The sequence below is a fragment of the Littorina saxatilis genome, linkage group LG2 (assembly GCF_037325665.1).
Source record: "Littorina saxatilis isolate snail1 linkage group LG2, US_GU_Lsax_2.0, whole genome shotgun sequence".
NCBI lineage: Eukaryota > Metazoa > Mollusca > Gastropoda > Littorinimorpha > Littorinidae > Littorina > Littorina saxatilis.
The window spans coordinates 46,012,946-46,029,570 of NC_090246.1; the positions used below are offsets into that span (position 1 = coordinate 46,012,946).

Consider the following 16,625-nt stretch of genomic DNA (forward strand, 5'->3'; position numbering starts at 1 on the left):
ATCCGAATATAACATATTTATATGTTTTTGGAATCAGCAAATGATGGAGAATAAGATAAACGTAAATTTGGATCGTTTTATAAATTTTTATTTTTTTTTACAATTTTCAGATTTTTAATGACCAAAGTCATTAATTAATTTTTAAGCCACCAAGCTGAAATGCAATACCGAACCCCGGGCTTCGTCGAAGATTACTTGACCAAAATTTCAACCAATTTGGTTGAAAAATGAGGGCGTGACAGTGCCGCCTCAACTTTCACGAAAAGCCGGATATGACGTCATCAAAGACATTTATCCAAAAAATGAAAAAAACGTTCGGGGATTTCATACCCAGGAACTCTTCATGTCAAATTTCATAAAGATCGGTCCAGTAGTTTAGTCTGAATCGCTCTACACACACACACACACACGCACACACGCACGCACACACACACGCACATACACCACGACCCTCGTTTCGATTCCCCCTCGATGTTAAAATATTTAGTCAAAACTTGACTAAATATAACAAGTCGCGTAAGGCGAAAATACAATATTTAGTCAAGTAGCTGTCGAACTCACAGAATGAAACTGAACGCAATGCAACGCAGCAAGACCGTATACTCGTGGTCCACCGCTCACGGCATAGGCAGTGAAATTGACAAGAAGAGCGGGGTAGTGGTTACGCTATGCTGCATAGCACGCTTTTCTGTACCTCTCTTCGTTTTAACTTTCTGAGCGTGTTTTTAATCCAAACATATCATATCTATATGTTTTTGGAATCAGGAACCGACAAGGAATAAGATGAAAGTGTTTTTAAAACGATTTCGAAAAAAAAAATTTGATAATAATTTTAATATATTTAATTTTCAGAGCTTGTTTTTAATCCGAATATAACATATTTATATGTTTTTGGAATCAGCAAATGATGGAGAATAAGATAAACGTAAATTTGGATCGTTTTATAAATTTTTATTTTTTTTTACAATTTTCAGATTTTTAATGACCAAAGTCATTAATTAATTTTTAAGCCACCAAGCTGAAATGCAATACCGAACCCCGGGCTTCGTCGAAGATTACTTGACCAAAATTTCAACCAATTTGGTTGAAAAATGAGGGCGTGACAGTGCCGCCTCAACTTTCACGAAAAGCCGGATATGACGTCATCAAAGACATTTATCCAAAAAATGAAAAAAACGTTCGGGGATTTCATACCCAGGAACTCTCATGTCAAATTTCATAAAGATCGGTCCAGTAGTTTAGTCTGAATCGCTCTACACACACACACACACACACGCACAGACACACATACACCACGACCCTCGTTTCGATTCCCCCTCGATGTTAAAATATTTAGTCAAAACTTGACTAAATATAAAAAGCAACAACAAACACACAAACAAACAAAGAAAACATAACATATTGACGTAACGTACCGTACCGTTACGTGACGTAACGTAACGTAGCGTAACGTAACGTTACATCATAGTTAAAAAAAACAAAGGCCGGACTACTGTACTCAGTCACCGATACAAAGTTCCTCAGTTGTTCCTTTGTTCTTTTGTTTTTTTAACTTTGTTATATTTAGTCAAGTTTTGACTAAATATTTTAACATCGAGGGGGAATCGAAACGAGTGTCGTGGTGTATGTGCGTGTGTGTGTGTGTGTGTGTGTGTGTGTCTGTGTGTGTGTGTGTGTGTGTGTGTGTGTGTGTAGAGCGATTCAGACTAAACTACTGGACCGATCTTTATGAAATTTGACATGAGAGTTCCTGGGTATGAAATCCCCGAACGTTTTTTTCATTTTTTTGATAAATGTCTTTGATGACGTCATATCCGGCTTTTCGTGAAAGTTGAGGCGGCACTGTCACGCCCTCATTTTTCAACCAAATTGGTTGAAATTTTGGTCAAGTAATCTTCGACGAAGCCCGGGGTTCGGTATTGCATTTCAGCTTGGTGGCTTAAAAATTAATTAATGACTTTGGTCATTAAAAATCGGAAAATTGTAAAAAAAAATAAAAATGTCTAAAACGATCCAAATTTACGTTTATCTTATTCTCCATCATTTGCTGATTCCAAAAACATATAAATATGTTATATTCGGATTAAAAACAAGCTCTGAAAATTAAATATATAAAAATTATTATCAAAATTAAATTGTCCAAATCAATTTAAAAACACTTTCATCTTATTCCTTGTCGGTTCCTGATTCCAAAAACATATAGATATGATATGTTTGGATTAAAAACACGCTCAGAAAGTTAAAACAAAGAGAGGTACAGAAAAGCGTGCTATCCTTCTTAGCGCAACTACTACCCCGCTCTTCTTGTCAATTTCACTGCCTTTGCCATGAGCGGTGGACTGACGATGATACGAGTATACGGTCTTGCTGAAAAATGGCAGCTACTTGACTAAATATTGTATTTTCGCCTTACGCGACTTGTTAATCTTACCACAGTCACTTCGTTGTTTAGGTAACGTTACATAACATAACGTAGCATAACATTACATAACTGGGATAGTCATGCAATAGTACTGGTCAAAAGATCAGATATAGGCCTCGCGGCCTTAGACATCTGCCTCTTATCTTATCTTATAACATAACCCCAAAAAACAAGAATGGTAGGTCACTCAGTGGAGCTGATGGGGTCTATGTCGACCAAAAGAGTGGGATTCCCTGTAGGTGGAGTTCCTGGAGGGGGATTCCCTGTATAGGCCTACAGGGAATCCCACAGGGTGGAGTTTTTCAATAAAACTTGCAAACCATACTCGAATTTCTAAGAAATATTAAACAAGTCGCGTAAGGCGAAAATACAATATTTAGTCAAGTAGCTGTCGAACTCACAGAATGAAACTGAACGCAATGCCATTTTTCAGCAAGACCGTATACTCGTAGCATCGTCAGTCCACCGCTCATGGCAAAGGCAGTGAAATTGACAAGAAGAGCGGGGTAGTAGTTGCGCTAAGAAGGATAGCACGCTTTTCTGTACCTCTCTTCGTTTTTATATTTAGTCAAGTTTTGACTAAATATTTTAACATCGAGGGGGAATCGAAACGAGGGTCGTGGTGTATGTGCGTATGTGTGTGTGTGCGTGCGTGTGTGTGTGTGTGTGTGTGTAGAGCGATTCAGACTAAACTACTGGACCGATCTTTATGAAATTTGACATGAGAGTTCCTGGGTATGAAATCCCCGAACGTTTTTTTCATTTTTTGATAAATGTCTTTGATGACGTCATATCCGGCTTTTCGTGAAAGTTGAGGCGGCACTGTCACGCCCTCATTTTTCAACCAAATTGGTTGAAAGTTTGGTCAAGTACTCTTCGACGAAGCCCGGGGTTCGGTATTGCATTTCAGCTTGGTGGCTTAAAAATTAATTAATGACTTTGGTCATTAAAAATCTGAAAATTGTAAAAAAAAATAAAAATTTATAAAACGATCCAAATTTACGTTTATCTTATTCTCCATCATTTGCTGATTCCAAAAACATATAAATATGTTATATTCGGATTAAAAACAAGCTCTGAAAATTAAATATATAAAAATTATTATCAAAATTTTTTTTTCGAAATCAATTTAAAAACACTTTCATCTTATTCCTTGTCGGTTCCTGATTCCAAAAATATATAGATATGATATGTTTGGATTAAAAACACGCTCAGAAAGTTAAAACGAAGAGAGGTACAGAAAAGCGTGCTATGCAGCATAGCGTAACCACTACCCCGCTCTTCTTGTCAATTCCACGTGCACTGCCTTTGCCACAGGCGGTGGAGTGACGATGCTACGAGTATACGGTCTTGCTGCGTTGCGTTGCGTTCAGTTTCATTCTGTGAGTTCGACAGCTACTTGACTAAATATTGTATTTTCGCCTTACGCGACTTGTTAACTTTCTGAGCGTGTTTTTAATCCAAACATATCATATCTATATGTTTTTGGAATCAGGAACCGACAAGGAATAAGATGAAAGTGTTTTTAAATTGATTTCGACAATTTAATTTTGATAATAATTTTTATATATTTAATTTTCAGAGCTTGTTTTTAATCCGAATATAACATATTTATATGTTTTTGGAATCAGCAAATGATGGAAAATAAGATAAACGTAAATTTGGATCGTTTTATAAAAGAAATATTTTTTTTACAATTTTCAGATTTTTAATGACCAAAGTCATTAATTAATTTTTAAGCCACCAAGCTGAAATGCAATACCGAAGTCCGGGCTTTGTCGAAGATTACTTGACCAAAATTTCAACCAATTTGGTTGAAAAATGAGGGCGTGACAGTGCCGCCTCAACTTTCACGAAAAGCCGGATATGACGTCATCAAAGACATTTATCAAAAAAATGAAAAAAAACGTATGGGGGTATCAATCCCAGGAACTCTCATGTCAAATTTCATAAAGATCGGTCCAGTAGTTTGGTCTGAATCGCTCTACACGCACGCACGCACACACACACACACACACACACACACATACACACACACATACACACACACATACACCACGACCCTCGTTTCGATTCCCCCTCGATGTTAAAATATTTAGTCAAAACTTGACTAAATATAAAAAGATTGAAAAACATCAAATTCTACCGATGTCGCCAAGCATCACGTGACTTTCAGCGATATCAGCGACACACTACAGGAACTCCTGTGGTATTCCCTGTATACAGGGAATCCCTCTCCAGGAACTCCACCTACAGGGAATCCCACTCTTTTGGTCGACATAGACCCCATCAGCCTCAGTGGAACGTTTGTTAATTGCCGGAAACGTTACATGTAGCCTACTTAGTACGTGGACCCAAAGGTCAGTCAGTCTTTGAAGTAGGCAGACCGGCAGACAGACACAAGTTATGAAACAGATAATGAACTTATCTCAAGACCGTGTGGCCGCGCCGTGTGGTTTGCGTGAAAATGCCGGCCGCGATGTAGCATTGCCGGTTGCATGCGGACTGGAGTAGCCACACGTACTATATATTAATGTAAGTTTTGTTTCGTCAATAATAAACGTTCCAATTACCTACCATTCTTGTTTTTTTACTGATTCTGAATTTTGGAACGTTGGCACTGAGTCTATCTGTTTTTGGATTTTAACATAACATGATAACATAACACACACTGACCGTGACTGACTGACTCCGGCCAACTGACACCGCCGGGCACCGTCACTGACACACAACGGCACACGGCACACTCAGTGTGACACGTGACACGGCTGAATGTGACACACACTTGACAGGCTGACACACACACACACACACACACACTAACACAGGCTAACACTGACCCACCACATGACACACACACACACACATGCACACAGGGTCCCACGCTGATATCGTCTGCCGCGTAGAACATCACTGAGTAGTTCAGTACTGCCGAATCAGACGGTTTGGTCATGTCACTGCTCAGTTGCCGTGATTCAGTTGTGTTTATGTTGACACGGTTCTTAATTGTGCAAGTAATCAACACCGGCTGTTGAAACTGGACAAATGAAAAGCAGGGTACACTGAGCATTCTCGTGTTGCCGGTTTAGTGAACTACTCGTCAGTATATAGTGCTCGATAAATAAATGTAACACTGATTTGCCACGGCGGGTTTGACGTTTGCAAAGGGCGATGACAGCCTATACTCTCTCTCTCTCTCTCTCTCTCTCTCTCTCTCTCTATACAAGACTGTGAAAGAAAAGGTGGCAAGAAACAGCTGATTGCAAGGGGAGACGACTACGTTCTGACATATGACTGTGAAACAGCCGAGACCACGTCGCACCAACAAGAGGATGACATGCCCCCAACTATCCGGCGCCTGCCCCAAGTCGACCGCAACACCTTTCGAGAAGAAATCGACCATTTGACTGCAGATCTCCAGGTCCTGTCTGCATTGGTACAATGCTACCTGCGTGCCATGCCAGACTGACTTTTCACGAAGCTCGTGGGAACACCGATTCATATTTGAGTTGTGACTGACAAACCGCGATCGGTATCGAACAATATCTTATTAAAACGGAACAGTCTCAGACTAAAGACACTGTCGACTTGGATGTGACCAAGTGGATACTAATTCCGGGTTCGGTTTTCCACCCGTTTGTTTTTTGTACAGTGCCTTCGTTGCGCGTGATGTGTGATATCCCCATTGCAAGGGGCCGATGGCCTATGGCAATTAAACTTTCGTATTCGTATTCGTATTCTATACAAGACGCCAATACACATAGTTCATAACACGTACAGAAAAGATACACACAACAAAACAGGCAACACAATCAAAGTCATTCACAACAACAAAACACACACAAACAAATAAACAGACAAAGCAACAAACACAAACAAAAACTCAAACCCTCACTAAAATTATTGGAACAGGCAATCTCCCCCCCCCCCCCCCTGGAGAATATTTTTAGCAATTTCTATTGCTTTATTTCATTTTCCAATGTTTTTTTTTCTCCCGAACCGGCTTATTCGTTACTTATTCGTAAGTATACTTTATTTTAAAATATTCTGTTTCGTTGGTACAGAATGTTTGACGTTTAATTATCCAAGGAGTCAGATTTCTTTCAAATGAGTTTATTTGCAGAGGGAGAGAAATGTAAGCTTTACGCCCTCACGGCAAAGCCATAAGGGGCATGTGAGACTTCATTGCAAAATTCGACGGCCGCATTTTATTTGACTTCTTGTCATGGCTTACCTCCCTTGTTCCAAGAGACTAGTCTTTCTTGGTTGTAATGCGCATGTCCACAGTGTGACTTCCTTTTCCTGCTTGTGTCCAAAATGGTGGGTACCCGCATGAGAAACACCTTATTAAATCAACACTCATCGTTGTACTTTCCTTTTACTATAAACTGGTAGTACTACAATTATTCAACAGAATATTGTTTTAAGCTTTTTATATGTTTTCAGGGCATCGATATTTGTCACAAGAACGACCGAAAGGTCCGGCGTACGGAGCCCAAGTCGCAAGATATTTACTTGCGTCTGCTGGTGAAGGTAAGCTTTTTGTAAAGTTTGCATTTAGGCTGTACGTTTCTGCAACGAAAGTCCACCTAAAAGTAGACACCAGACAGATCCCCACTTCAGGAATTTTAAGGTAGTGGACAAAACCTCATGAAAACTGTCATACATGTGTTCGTGTGATAGTTGACAAATGCAATTTACGAGTTGCTGGCGAAATGGTGAAAAGATCAACAAAACTGGGTATGTTAGACCTATGGCAATGAATTTCTCTGTAAAAACTACATAATTTTGATATGCTGATACCTGTAATAAGCCTGTGGTATTGATATAGTTCAAGTAGGTCTACTTTGCATCAGCACAATGAGCCTACGAGCAGGATTTGAAAACTGAGCAATGCATTAGGCCTATATTATATATGACATTTGTCAGGACTTCCAGTTAGGCAAAAAAAAATAAAAAATAGGTGTGGTTACGGTAACATAGCCAAAAAAAATAGGGTAGGTAGGTAGGCAATCACTTTTTTTTTTTTAAACTTTTTTTTCTAATGTGTACAAATTAAACCTACTTGACAGGGAAATAAGTGTGCGACACGGGCGCTTTCGCTTTCATTGCGTTTTTTGCACTCGTTTTTGTTTTTTGTTTTTTTGTTTTGACAAATGTAATAAAAAGTTATAGGATCGGCCCCTAAAAATAGGGTAGGTCGGGTTACCGTAACCACACCTATTTTTTGTTTAGGCCTTATGTGTTGTAATGTATGCACGTGCTTATCAATTTTGTTTGCTGACAGTAATTATCTTACTGCTTTCTTCAGTTCAAGTAATTTTAAACAACTTCTGCTTGTGTTAAGGTGACCCATACATATTTTTTTGTTTTGAATTTGATACTGATACAGTGATAGGCAGGAGATTTTGTTCAGTCTGATTGAATGGATTTGGATGTGATTTGAGTCTGTATCAATACTATTATGCTGCAGGATTTGATTTTGACATGATCATTTTGTTGCAGCTGTACAGATTCTTGGCACGCCGTACTAATGCCAAGTTCAACAAGATCATATTGAGGAGGCTGTTCATGAGCAAGACCAACCGCCCACCTCTGGCCCTGTCGAAACTTGTGAGTGTTTGTGTGTGTGTTCCTCTGTGTGGCTTCAATGTGTATAGTGCATGCTGAATGCAACATCGCATGTTTTGATGGTGAGCAATACCATGAAGCAGATTAAAATCCAAAAACAAATAGACGGCAAACGATCCAAAATTCAGTATAAAAACAAGAACGGTATGTTGTTGGAACGTTTAATTATTGACCAAAAGTTACATTCACAGATATATCGACCCAGTGGTCTTTGTGCACAGACAAACACAAATTAGACAAAACTTATCTGACAAAATGGTTAGCCACTTCAAGGAAAGACAAACAAGGCAATGATTTAGGAGATGTTAGTCTCGAGCAAGAGTTTTTGCAATGTAAATTACAGTGTTTTCGTTTATTTCTGGATGTTGTCCTCATCTATGTCCAATATATTTTAGTCCTCATCAGTGTCCAATATGTTGTATGGTACTAAGTGTGAGGAAATTGTCTTCAGGCCCGCTTGATGAAGAAGCAGGGACGTGATGGAAAGACGGCTGTGGTGGTAGGCACGATCACCGATGATGTTCGTATTCACAAAATCCCAAAGCTGAAGGTTGGTACTAGGTTCTTTCCCTCTGTTCAAGGTTAAGTAATCTAATGTAAGGAGTAGTGTCATATCAACATTCAGAAAGTTTGATGGTAAAGCGCTAAACAGTTATTGAAACATGACTTTTTCGTGTTGCATTACTTGCTGGAAAGATCAAGGCAGGTTTTGGGCAGTTTATAGTCAAATGGCACCTATAATGTTTAGCATGTCATGCATCATTGTTAGTGTTACACAAGTTAAGTGAACAAAAACATTCATTCTTTGTATAGAGAATTGATTTTTCTGTGCCCTGAATGCAAACGTTCAATTTTAGCTGTTCAGATGTTTTCCTCTTGATTTTAGAGAGGGGAACTTCGCTTGTGTGAATGCATTTTTTTTTTTTAAATGTCGTAGGTATTCCATCCTATGCATAGACACAAGCTCATGAATAATGGTGTTCTACAGTGTGATTTGAACACAACCCGTCCAATAACTGAATAAGTGATTAACACAGATTTGAACCCAACCGCATCTGTCTAGTTAAAAAACAATTACAGGTAGTACTAGTAGTATGAAGTTTTCAGATTGGAAAAGTATTTGAAAGTCACATGGATGTGAAAACTGTCTGTTAGTAGAAAGCTGAAGAACAATGGTGATTTTGCCTGAGAGCAAGAAATAAAAATACAAACAAATAATGTACTTACGTGTGAACAAAGAATGCAGGATGAATAACGGCAACGTTTCAACCCTTGGGTCTTCTTCAGGCATACAATTTTAAAAAAAAAACATAGTAGAGAAAAGAAGACAGACAATAGAACAAAAAGAAGTACAGTTTGATGATTCACCAACCACGACAAGTGGAAAGATGAGAAAGGGAGGCTATGGATTTGATTGGTGACTCGTTACATCTGTGGTTCTTCTTTCTGTTATAATTTGGGTTTTTTAATTGTGTGTCTGACACGTTGCTGTTATTCATTCCATATCCTTCGTTTACAGGCGAGTACATTATTTTTAGGTCTTTTTATAATTAGTACAAAGTCATATACTGTGGCTTATAGGCTTATTTCTTCGCCATCTTTGGCGGGATATATGAATAGCCCCAGCATTTGCAGCCAAAAGCTATGATGGCACTCATATTTTAAGGATGTGAAACAGGTGTCTGCGTTCATTACTTTGTTCTGTTATTTTGTAGTATAAAAAATGTTATTGTGACTTTAATGTCCATTCGATACACTCATCCATGTTTTGGTGGTAGGTGTGTGCCCTGCGTGTGACAGAGGGTGCTCGTGCCCGCATCCTGAAGGCTGGAGGAGAGTTGATCACCTTCGACCAGCTTGCCCTGCGTGCACCTAAGGGAAAGAACACTGTGCTGGTTCAAGGTTTGTTTTCTTTTTTTTTAAAAATTTTTTTATAAGGCAAGGTGCAATAGTAAATGTACGGTTTTAGTCAATATATTTCATACGCTTGATGGCCTTAACACTATTGTGACTAGCACTGCCACGGCGTTAACGTCCTGCCTGCCCAAGCTTGCCACCAAGAAACTTCCCAAAAATCAGTAACTGTAAAGAAATCTGTCTAGCAAGCTTGAATTAAGTCCAATCACCACCAAATTTTGTGTACTAATTCAAAAATGGATGCCCAGTTCAGTCGTGCTATTTATAAGTTTGTCACGCGATTTGTTTTAGCAAAGGGGGGTGAAAGGGGGATAATTTGTGTTTTTTAACGTTTTTTTGTGTGTGTTTTATTTTCCACTGCTTTTTTTAAAAGTTATTTTTTAACAGAAAGTATTATAAATAATGTTATAACCAAACAAGGTGTAAAACCTATGAATTAGCTGAAATATTGTTAACATTGTACACAGAAATAAGGAGACAGTACAAAGAAAAAAACAAGCAAATCACGCATTCACTCACAGCATCCTGACTCAAATGAAACAAAACTGTAACACTCACCAAATGATGTCTAGGTAATCCATATTGAATATAAGTCACATTTTCACAACAAAGTACCAACTGTACACCTATGAACAATTCCAAAAGGATTTGAAGGCTCCAGCCATCCATTGTTATCAGTGCTGCCACGCCCCCATAGCTCCTGCACGATTCCGAGATACATGTTCGTCTAGCAGTATCACCCCCAACCACGTGTAGTTGCCGACTCGTTCTAGCAACAACGGGACTGTTTCTTCCTCAATATCACTGCTATTATCGCTTTCTTGAGGCTAAAACGACACGATGTATCATGATCTACAGGATCCTCAAGATCCAACATCCGGAGAATCTCCTCCCGGGACAAGGCTCGCCTTCGATTCATTTTTTTTGTTCGAAAACACCACGCAAATCTGCACTAATTTGATCAAGCCGGAAGAGAAAACCACGTGTATCAAGGGAAACAACTCAATTTACTGCAAGCTTCAAAAACCGGGAAGCAATCACGAGTCGTGTACCTTGTATGTCTAATACTAAAATAGTCGCTTCCCGTCCGTGGGCGTTGCAGCGCTATTACTAATATAGTCGCATCCCGTCACGAAAGTGTTAAAGGGGATGCCCAACGGCAAGTCATCCTGTGGTTATAGTTTGTTACCAGGGAAATCCATATAAACGTTGCTCATACTTTGATACTGTAGGAACAGGATTGTTAGATTTGAGTTCCAAAATCAATGTCGCCTGTGCTAGCTGTTGCGCCAAGCAAAAAGGGATAGGCTCAAACAACCAGTAACATTTAGGCAATAGTGTCCCTCTTTGTTGCGAGTCCTTGTATTCATTTTTGCTTCTCACTGTGTGGCAGTCGGGATATGGGTCAGGAAAACAATGTCTGCACTGAAAAGTGGCGCTGTAGACACTAATGCAGACCTGGGCACCCATACGATTACGTGGTATTTTGTACACTGGAATTTTTTTAAATACGATCTGTACGGTAGGTGGTAAAAATACGACTACAAAAATTCCTATACTAGTTTTTTCATTAGCGCATCCCACAGCAGATGCAGTATTTTGACACACCCATATTGCAGGTCGCGTGGCATGTCATGTCATGTGACGCTTAGTCTTGATTAACCCAGTTTAGTGAAGAACATGTTACTAGCGGCATTTTGAATCTCGTAATAAATGACAAAAGACAGAATGTCACCAGACAAAGTGAAACTCGGGCATTTATATTTTTCATTGTGCCAAAACAACCATACACCATACACAGTGGTTGCTTGCTTCAACCGGAAGAAATCGGTCAGGGCACATGAGTTTCACCCAAAGTGTGCTTCCCAACATACTGGCAAGATCTACGCGCACCACAAATACCGTCAAGTTCATTTTACTGCATCGTCCCATCTTGATGTAACCGAGTGCCGTAACACTACGATCACCTCGGGAGGCGAAGTGCAATCAAACAGGATTGAAAATGTTAGGGCTAATTTCTTAGCCCTATAAAAACTGTTATGAAAACCCGAAGGTTTCCATGAACATACAGACAATCGGAAACCACCAGACCCCATCACAAACAGAATTCCACAATCAACCGATGTTGACTTAAAGGCCAACAACTCGGGTGCAGAGTCTGCTGTGAAAGGAGCGGTAGCCTCCCCTGTCACAATCGCCCCCGTTTGAATGAACTTCGTCCCGAAGTTCCGAACCGGGGGACCACTGTCCATCCCAAGTTCGCAGAATGGGAACAGCACGAAAATGTTCAGTGGTCATATTATGCCATTACCTGAACATATCATGCTGAGTCCCATCCCTGCTCGCAAGCGCCAGATGTAACTGAGTGCCGTAACACTACGATCACCTCGGGAGGCGAAGTGCAATCAAACAGGATTGAAAATGTTAGGGCTAATTTCTTAGCCCTATAAAAACTGTTATGCAAACCCGAAGGTTTCCATGAACATACAATCGGAAACCACCAGACCCCATCACAAACAGAATTCCACAATCAACCGGTGTTGACTTAAAGGCCAACAACTCGGGTGCAGAGTCTGCTGTGAAAGGAGCGGTAGCCTCCCCTGTCACAATATGTTGTGACAGGGGAGGCTACCGCTCCTTTCACAGCAGACTCTGCACCCGAGTTGTTGGCCTTTAAAAGTCAACACCAGTGGATTGTAGAAGTCTGTTTGTGATGGGGTCTGGTGGTTTCCGAATTGTCTGTATGTTCATGGAAACCTTCGGGTTTGCATAACAGTTTTTAGCCCTAACATTTTTAATCCTGTTTGATTGCACTTCGCCTCCCGAGGTGATCGTAGTGTTACGGCACTCCGTTACACTGACATAGGCAGACACTGCGGGTCGATGCGCACAAAGAATGTGAAATTACCTAGAAACTTGCAGCCAGCACAAGAAACATCGAGGGCTTAATAAACTCTGAGGAACAGGCATCAGTTTTTGTCGAAACAGATTGTGAATATGAACTTGCCCAAATAAGCAAGTTCACCTCCATAGTTACGATAATTTTAGTATATTCACAGCAATGGGCAGTTATGAAAATAATACATATTAAAATTGGTATTAAGTCTTTCTGGCCATATCCATATTTTTTCCAAAAGTACCCACACACGACCGAGTTTCACACACGTAAATTGTCTTGTATATTTACTGGGTCACTGTTTGTTTTAATGATTAGGCATAACTTTTTATCCTGTGTACGTGAGAGATGCCACCAACTTTTTTGGTGGCATAATAGACTGTCAAGATTTGTCACAAATTGAAGCAAAAAGCTTGGGGAAGACTGTCGGTGGGAGTTGTCTCCCAGAATACTAACTTTAGCGTACTGCAAACTGGACAGACTAAATGCAGGAACAGCAGAAATGCAGGAAGATTGCAAAAAGGGGCCAGCCAGAGGTTGTTGAAGAAAATTAATGTCTTGATGCTAAAAGGTTCCAACATATGAACAGCTTGAGTGTCCAGATTCCTTTTCTTTAACATCAAGTCGGGGGCGTTATAGTCGGACTAAGCGCTGACAGGTGTACCCAAATGGCGCATACCACAAAAGGTTTCAAACTTCCCCAAAACACATTGATGGCGATGCAACTTCAGTGCACTTGTATGCCAGAGTGCTCGGCCATTTTTGGAGGATTTGTGTCGACTAAAATTAACCAACACATAAACCAAGGGAATGGGACTTTTATCGGACAATGACCACGTTCAGGTCAAAACGATAGGACATCTGACTGCCATGCGGCTATATGAATCAGGCCAGTTAATTGGACTATGATCGATGTCCGACGTCTGTTGACATCCCTGGAATAATGGTTGGAAAACTATGAAAGTCTCGGAGGGAACCAAAGTCTTGTCTTTTGGTGCCACATCTATGTTTTTAGTAAAAAAAAAAATTGTCTGCTTTCTACAAGCTCGATTGATGCATTTGGTCATGTTGATTTCGCTTTTAGATCGTTTTTTCAACAGGTGTTTTTTTTCTAAGACACGGTATACTCTGTCAGCGAGTCTAGTCTTTGGGTTGCTGATGAGAGTTGTGTCCCTTGTAATAGCAAGTGATCTCATTGAATTACCTTTTTCTATTTTTTTTCTATAGTAAATGTGTGGGCGTGTTTATTTTGCTTTTACATGGCTATATGATAGTGTGGTTGGTGTCAGTTGTGTTAAGTTTGTTTTTGTCAAACAAGCTGATGAACTTGAGGGGAATGTTTTATTGAAAATAATGTAGAATCTGTGTGAGGTAGATCTTGACTGACAGATCCGTTGGAGGGGGGTGGATAGTTAACAGTAGACCTGAAGTTTGATTTCCTGACTTTATTTTCAGGTTCCCGCAAGTCTCGCCAGGCATACCGTCACTTTGGTGCCCCAGGTGTGCCCAAGAGCCATGCTGCGTAAGTAGCAACTTTTTATTAGAAGAAAAACAAAGCTGGATCCTTACTTTTGTATAACGTGTTTCCTTTCTTCTCTGGTCAAATATGCTAGATGTAGGTTCACTGAGAATGCTAATGCTGGCTGCTACATTTAAATTGCTGTCGAGCTCATGCTAAGTTTAGATCTGACTATGAAAGGAGAGGACAAAATCTGTTTATGTGAAATCAGAATTTTGAAGAGGCAAAACTCAGTCCGATCAACAGGACATGCTCCAGTTTTTCCTGACATTTGTTTTCTGTTGCTTGATCAGTATTTTGTCTCTTTATTTGCAGGCCGTTTGTGCGCTCCAAGGGAAGGAAATTCGAGAGGGCGCGTGGTCGCAGAAAGAGCCGTGGCTACAAGAACTAAGGAACTACACAGACACGCTGCGTTTAGTCGCCAGACTAATCCCATCTGTACAGGAAATAAAAGACCTGTTCAATGTATGTCAATTGAGCTGTGTTTTTCTTACCTGAAACTGTTTCTTTTGTGTGTATGTAAGAAATGAATTAAGCTGGCTTGTAACGTGCGAGTGTGTGTGTGTGTGCGTGCACATAAGGCACCTCAGATAGACGCCCACTGACCGTGTTTGCCCCATCAGACATGGGATTCTTCCGTAAATTTACGGAATTCTGTAAATTTTTAGGCTCCAGGGATCATTCTTGAGATTCGTGCAAATCCGCTGAGAAAATTTTGGGGTATATGTAGGTATAGACCCAAGTTTTTAGTTTCTCTACCTTTTGATGTTGTCCAGTTATTCTTCTAAGATGTTAGTCCAATAGTTTGCCAACACTATGTGATTGTCCACAAATGTGACCCGTTCTCCCAAAATGATAGAGAAGTTGCTGGCGGCCAGCTGCTCAGCTAACAGATGGTTGAAATTCACTTTTTTTTAGATTCGGAGAGAACTATGTTTCATTTACATTATACTGCATGCATTTAGTCGCTCGTCCTTAAAATGTGTTAAACTTGATTTTATTGATACCTACGATCGATCTGAAGCGTCCGTTGTAAACAAAGGCCACATTGTCAAACCGATTATTTGCAGAACCCTCGCTTATACATCGTTTGAAAGGTTAAAGGCACAGTAAGCCTCCTGTAAACCATCACAGATACTGTCGGGCTTTTACACACAGTAAAACACCCTTCCATTTGAACGCTCACCAAACGGGAACATCCTAGGTGCCCTCCGTAAAGAGCGAGCAATTTTCCAAGATTTTAATTTTGCGTGGTTTATCTTACCCCTGAGCCATCGTGAACCCGTGTGATCAAGTTTCCCTTTTTCACACTGTTGTCGTCAGTTAGTAATTTGAATGCGACTCGCTGTGAGCTTATCTGCAATAGCACGTTATTATGTACCTCTGACTATGCACGAAACAAACGGCTGTTGTTCACAAGAACTCGAGCGATGGCTTTTGACTGTTCAGAGGAACTGGCGTATAAACCGTCGTCTGCTACAAGAACCACGACCTTGCGTGACCCTGCTTCCGGGCTTTTCTTTTTTCAAACTTTCAAAACTTCGAATTATACTCATCTTACCCCCCGCGGTTTAAGGGGAAGAATTTACCTGATGCTCCCCAGCATGTCGTAAGAGGCGACTAGCGGATTCTGTTTCTCCTTTTACCTTTAAGTGTTTCTTGTATAGAATATAGTCAATGTTTGTAAAGATTTTAGTCAAGCAGTATGTAAGAAATGTTAGTCCTTTGTACTGGAAACTTGCATTCTCCCAGTACGTTGCAAGCCCCTGGAGCAATTTTTGGATTAGTGCTTTTGTGAACAAGAAACAATTAACAAGTGGCTCTATCCCATCCCCCCCCCCCTTTCCACGTCGCGATATAACCTTGAACGTTTGAAAACGACGTTAAACACCAAATAAAGAAAAAGTACTGATCTTGTCTTGATGAAAAAAAATTTCTTTTAGGATTTAAGAATGTTTGTGTAACAAGCTGTCAATATATTATTTAGATTTTAAAAGTTAGGTCTAGCCGTAGCGCCAAAAGAAAACGCACCACAGTCAGATTGTCTCTGACACAATTCGCAAAATTAATTCTTTGAAAATTGCTCGCTCTTTACGTAGGGTACCTAGGATGTTTCCGTTTGGTGAGCGTTTAAATGGAAGGGTGTTTGTACTGTGTGTAAAAGCCTGACATTATCTGTGATGGTCTACGGGAGGCTTACTGTGCCTTTAACCTTGTCTTCGGCAGCCGGCAGATGTGAA

At 40.1% G+C, this 16,625-nt stretch overlaps 1 protein-coding gene across 1 annotated transcript; it reads left to right on the plus strand.

The window, feature by feature from the left end:
• Positions 1-6,797: 6,797 nt before the first annotated feature.
• LOC138955541 (large ribosomal subunit protein eL18-like) lies at positions 6,798-14,853 on the plus strand. Its single transcript, XM_070327131.1, has 6 exons — positions 6,798-6,955; positions 7,928-8,035; positions 8,505-8,603; positions 9,832-9,955; positions 14,322-14,388; positions 14,701-14,853. The coding sequence occupies exons 2-6, from the start codon at positions 7,994-7,996 to the stop codon at positions 14,774-14,776; spliced, it is 408 nt and encodes a 135-aa protein (XP_070183232.1). The 5' UTR covers positions 6,798-6,955; positions 7,928-7,993; the 3' UTR covers positions 14,777-14,853.
• Positions 14,854-16,625: the final 1,772 nt, after the last annotated feature.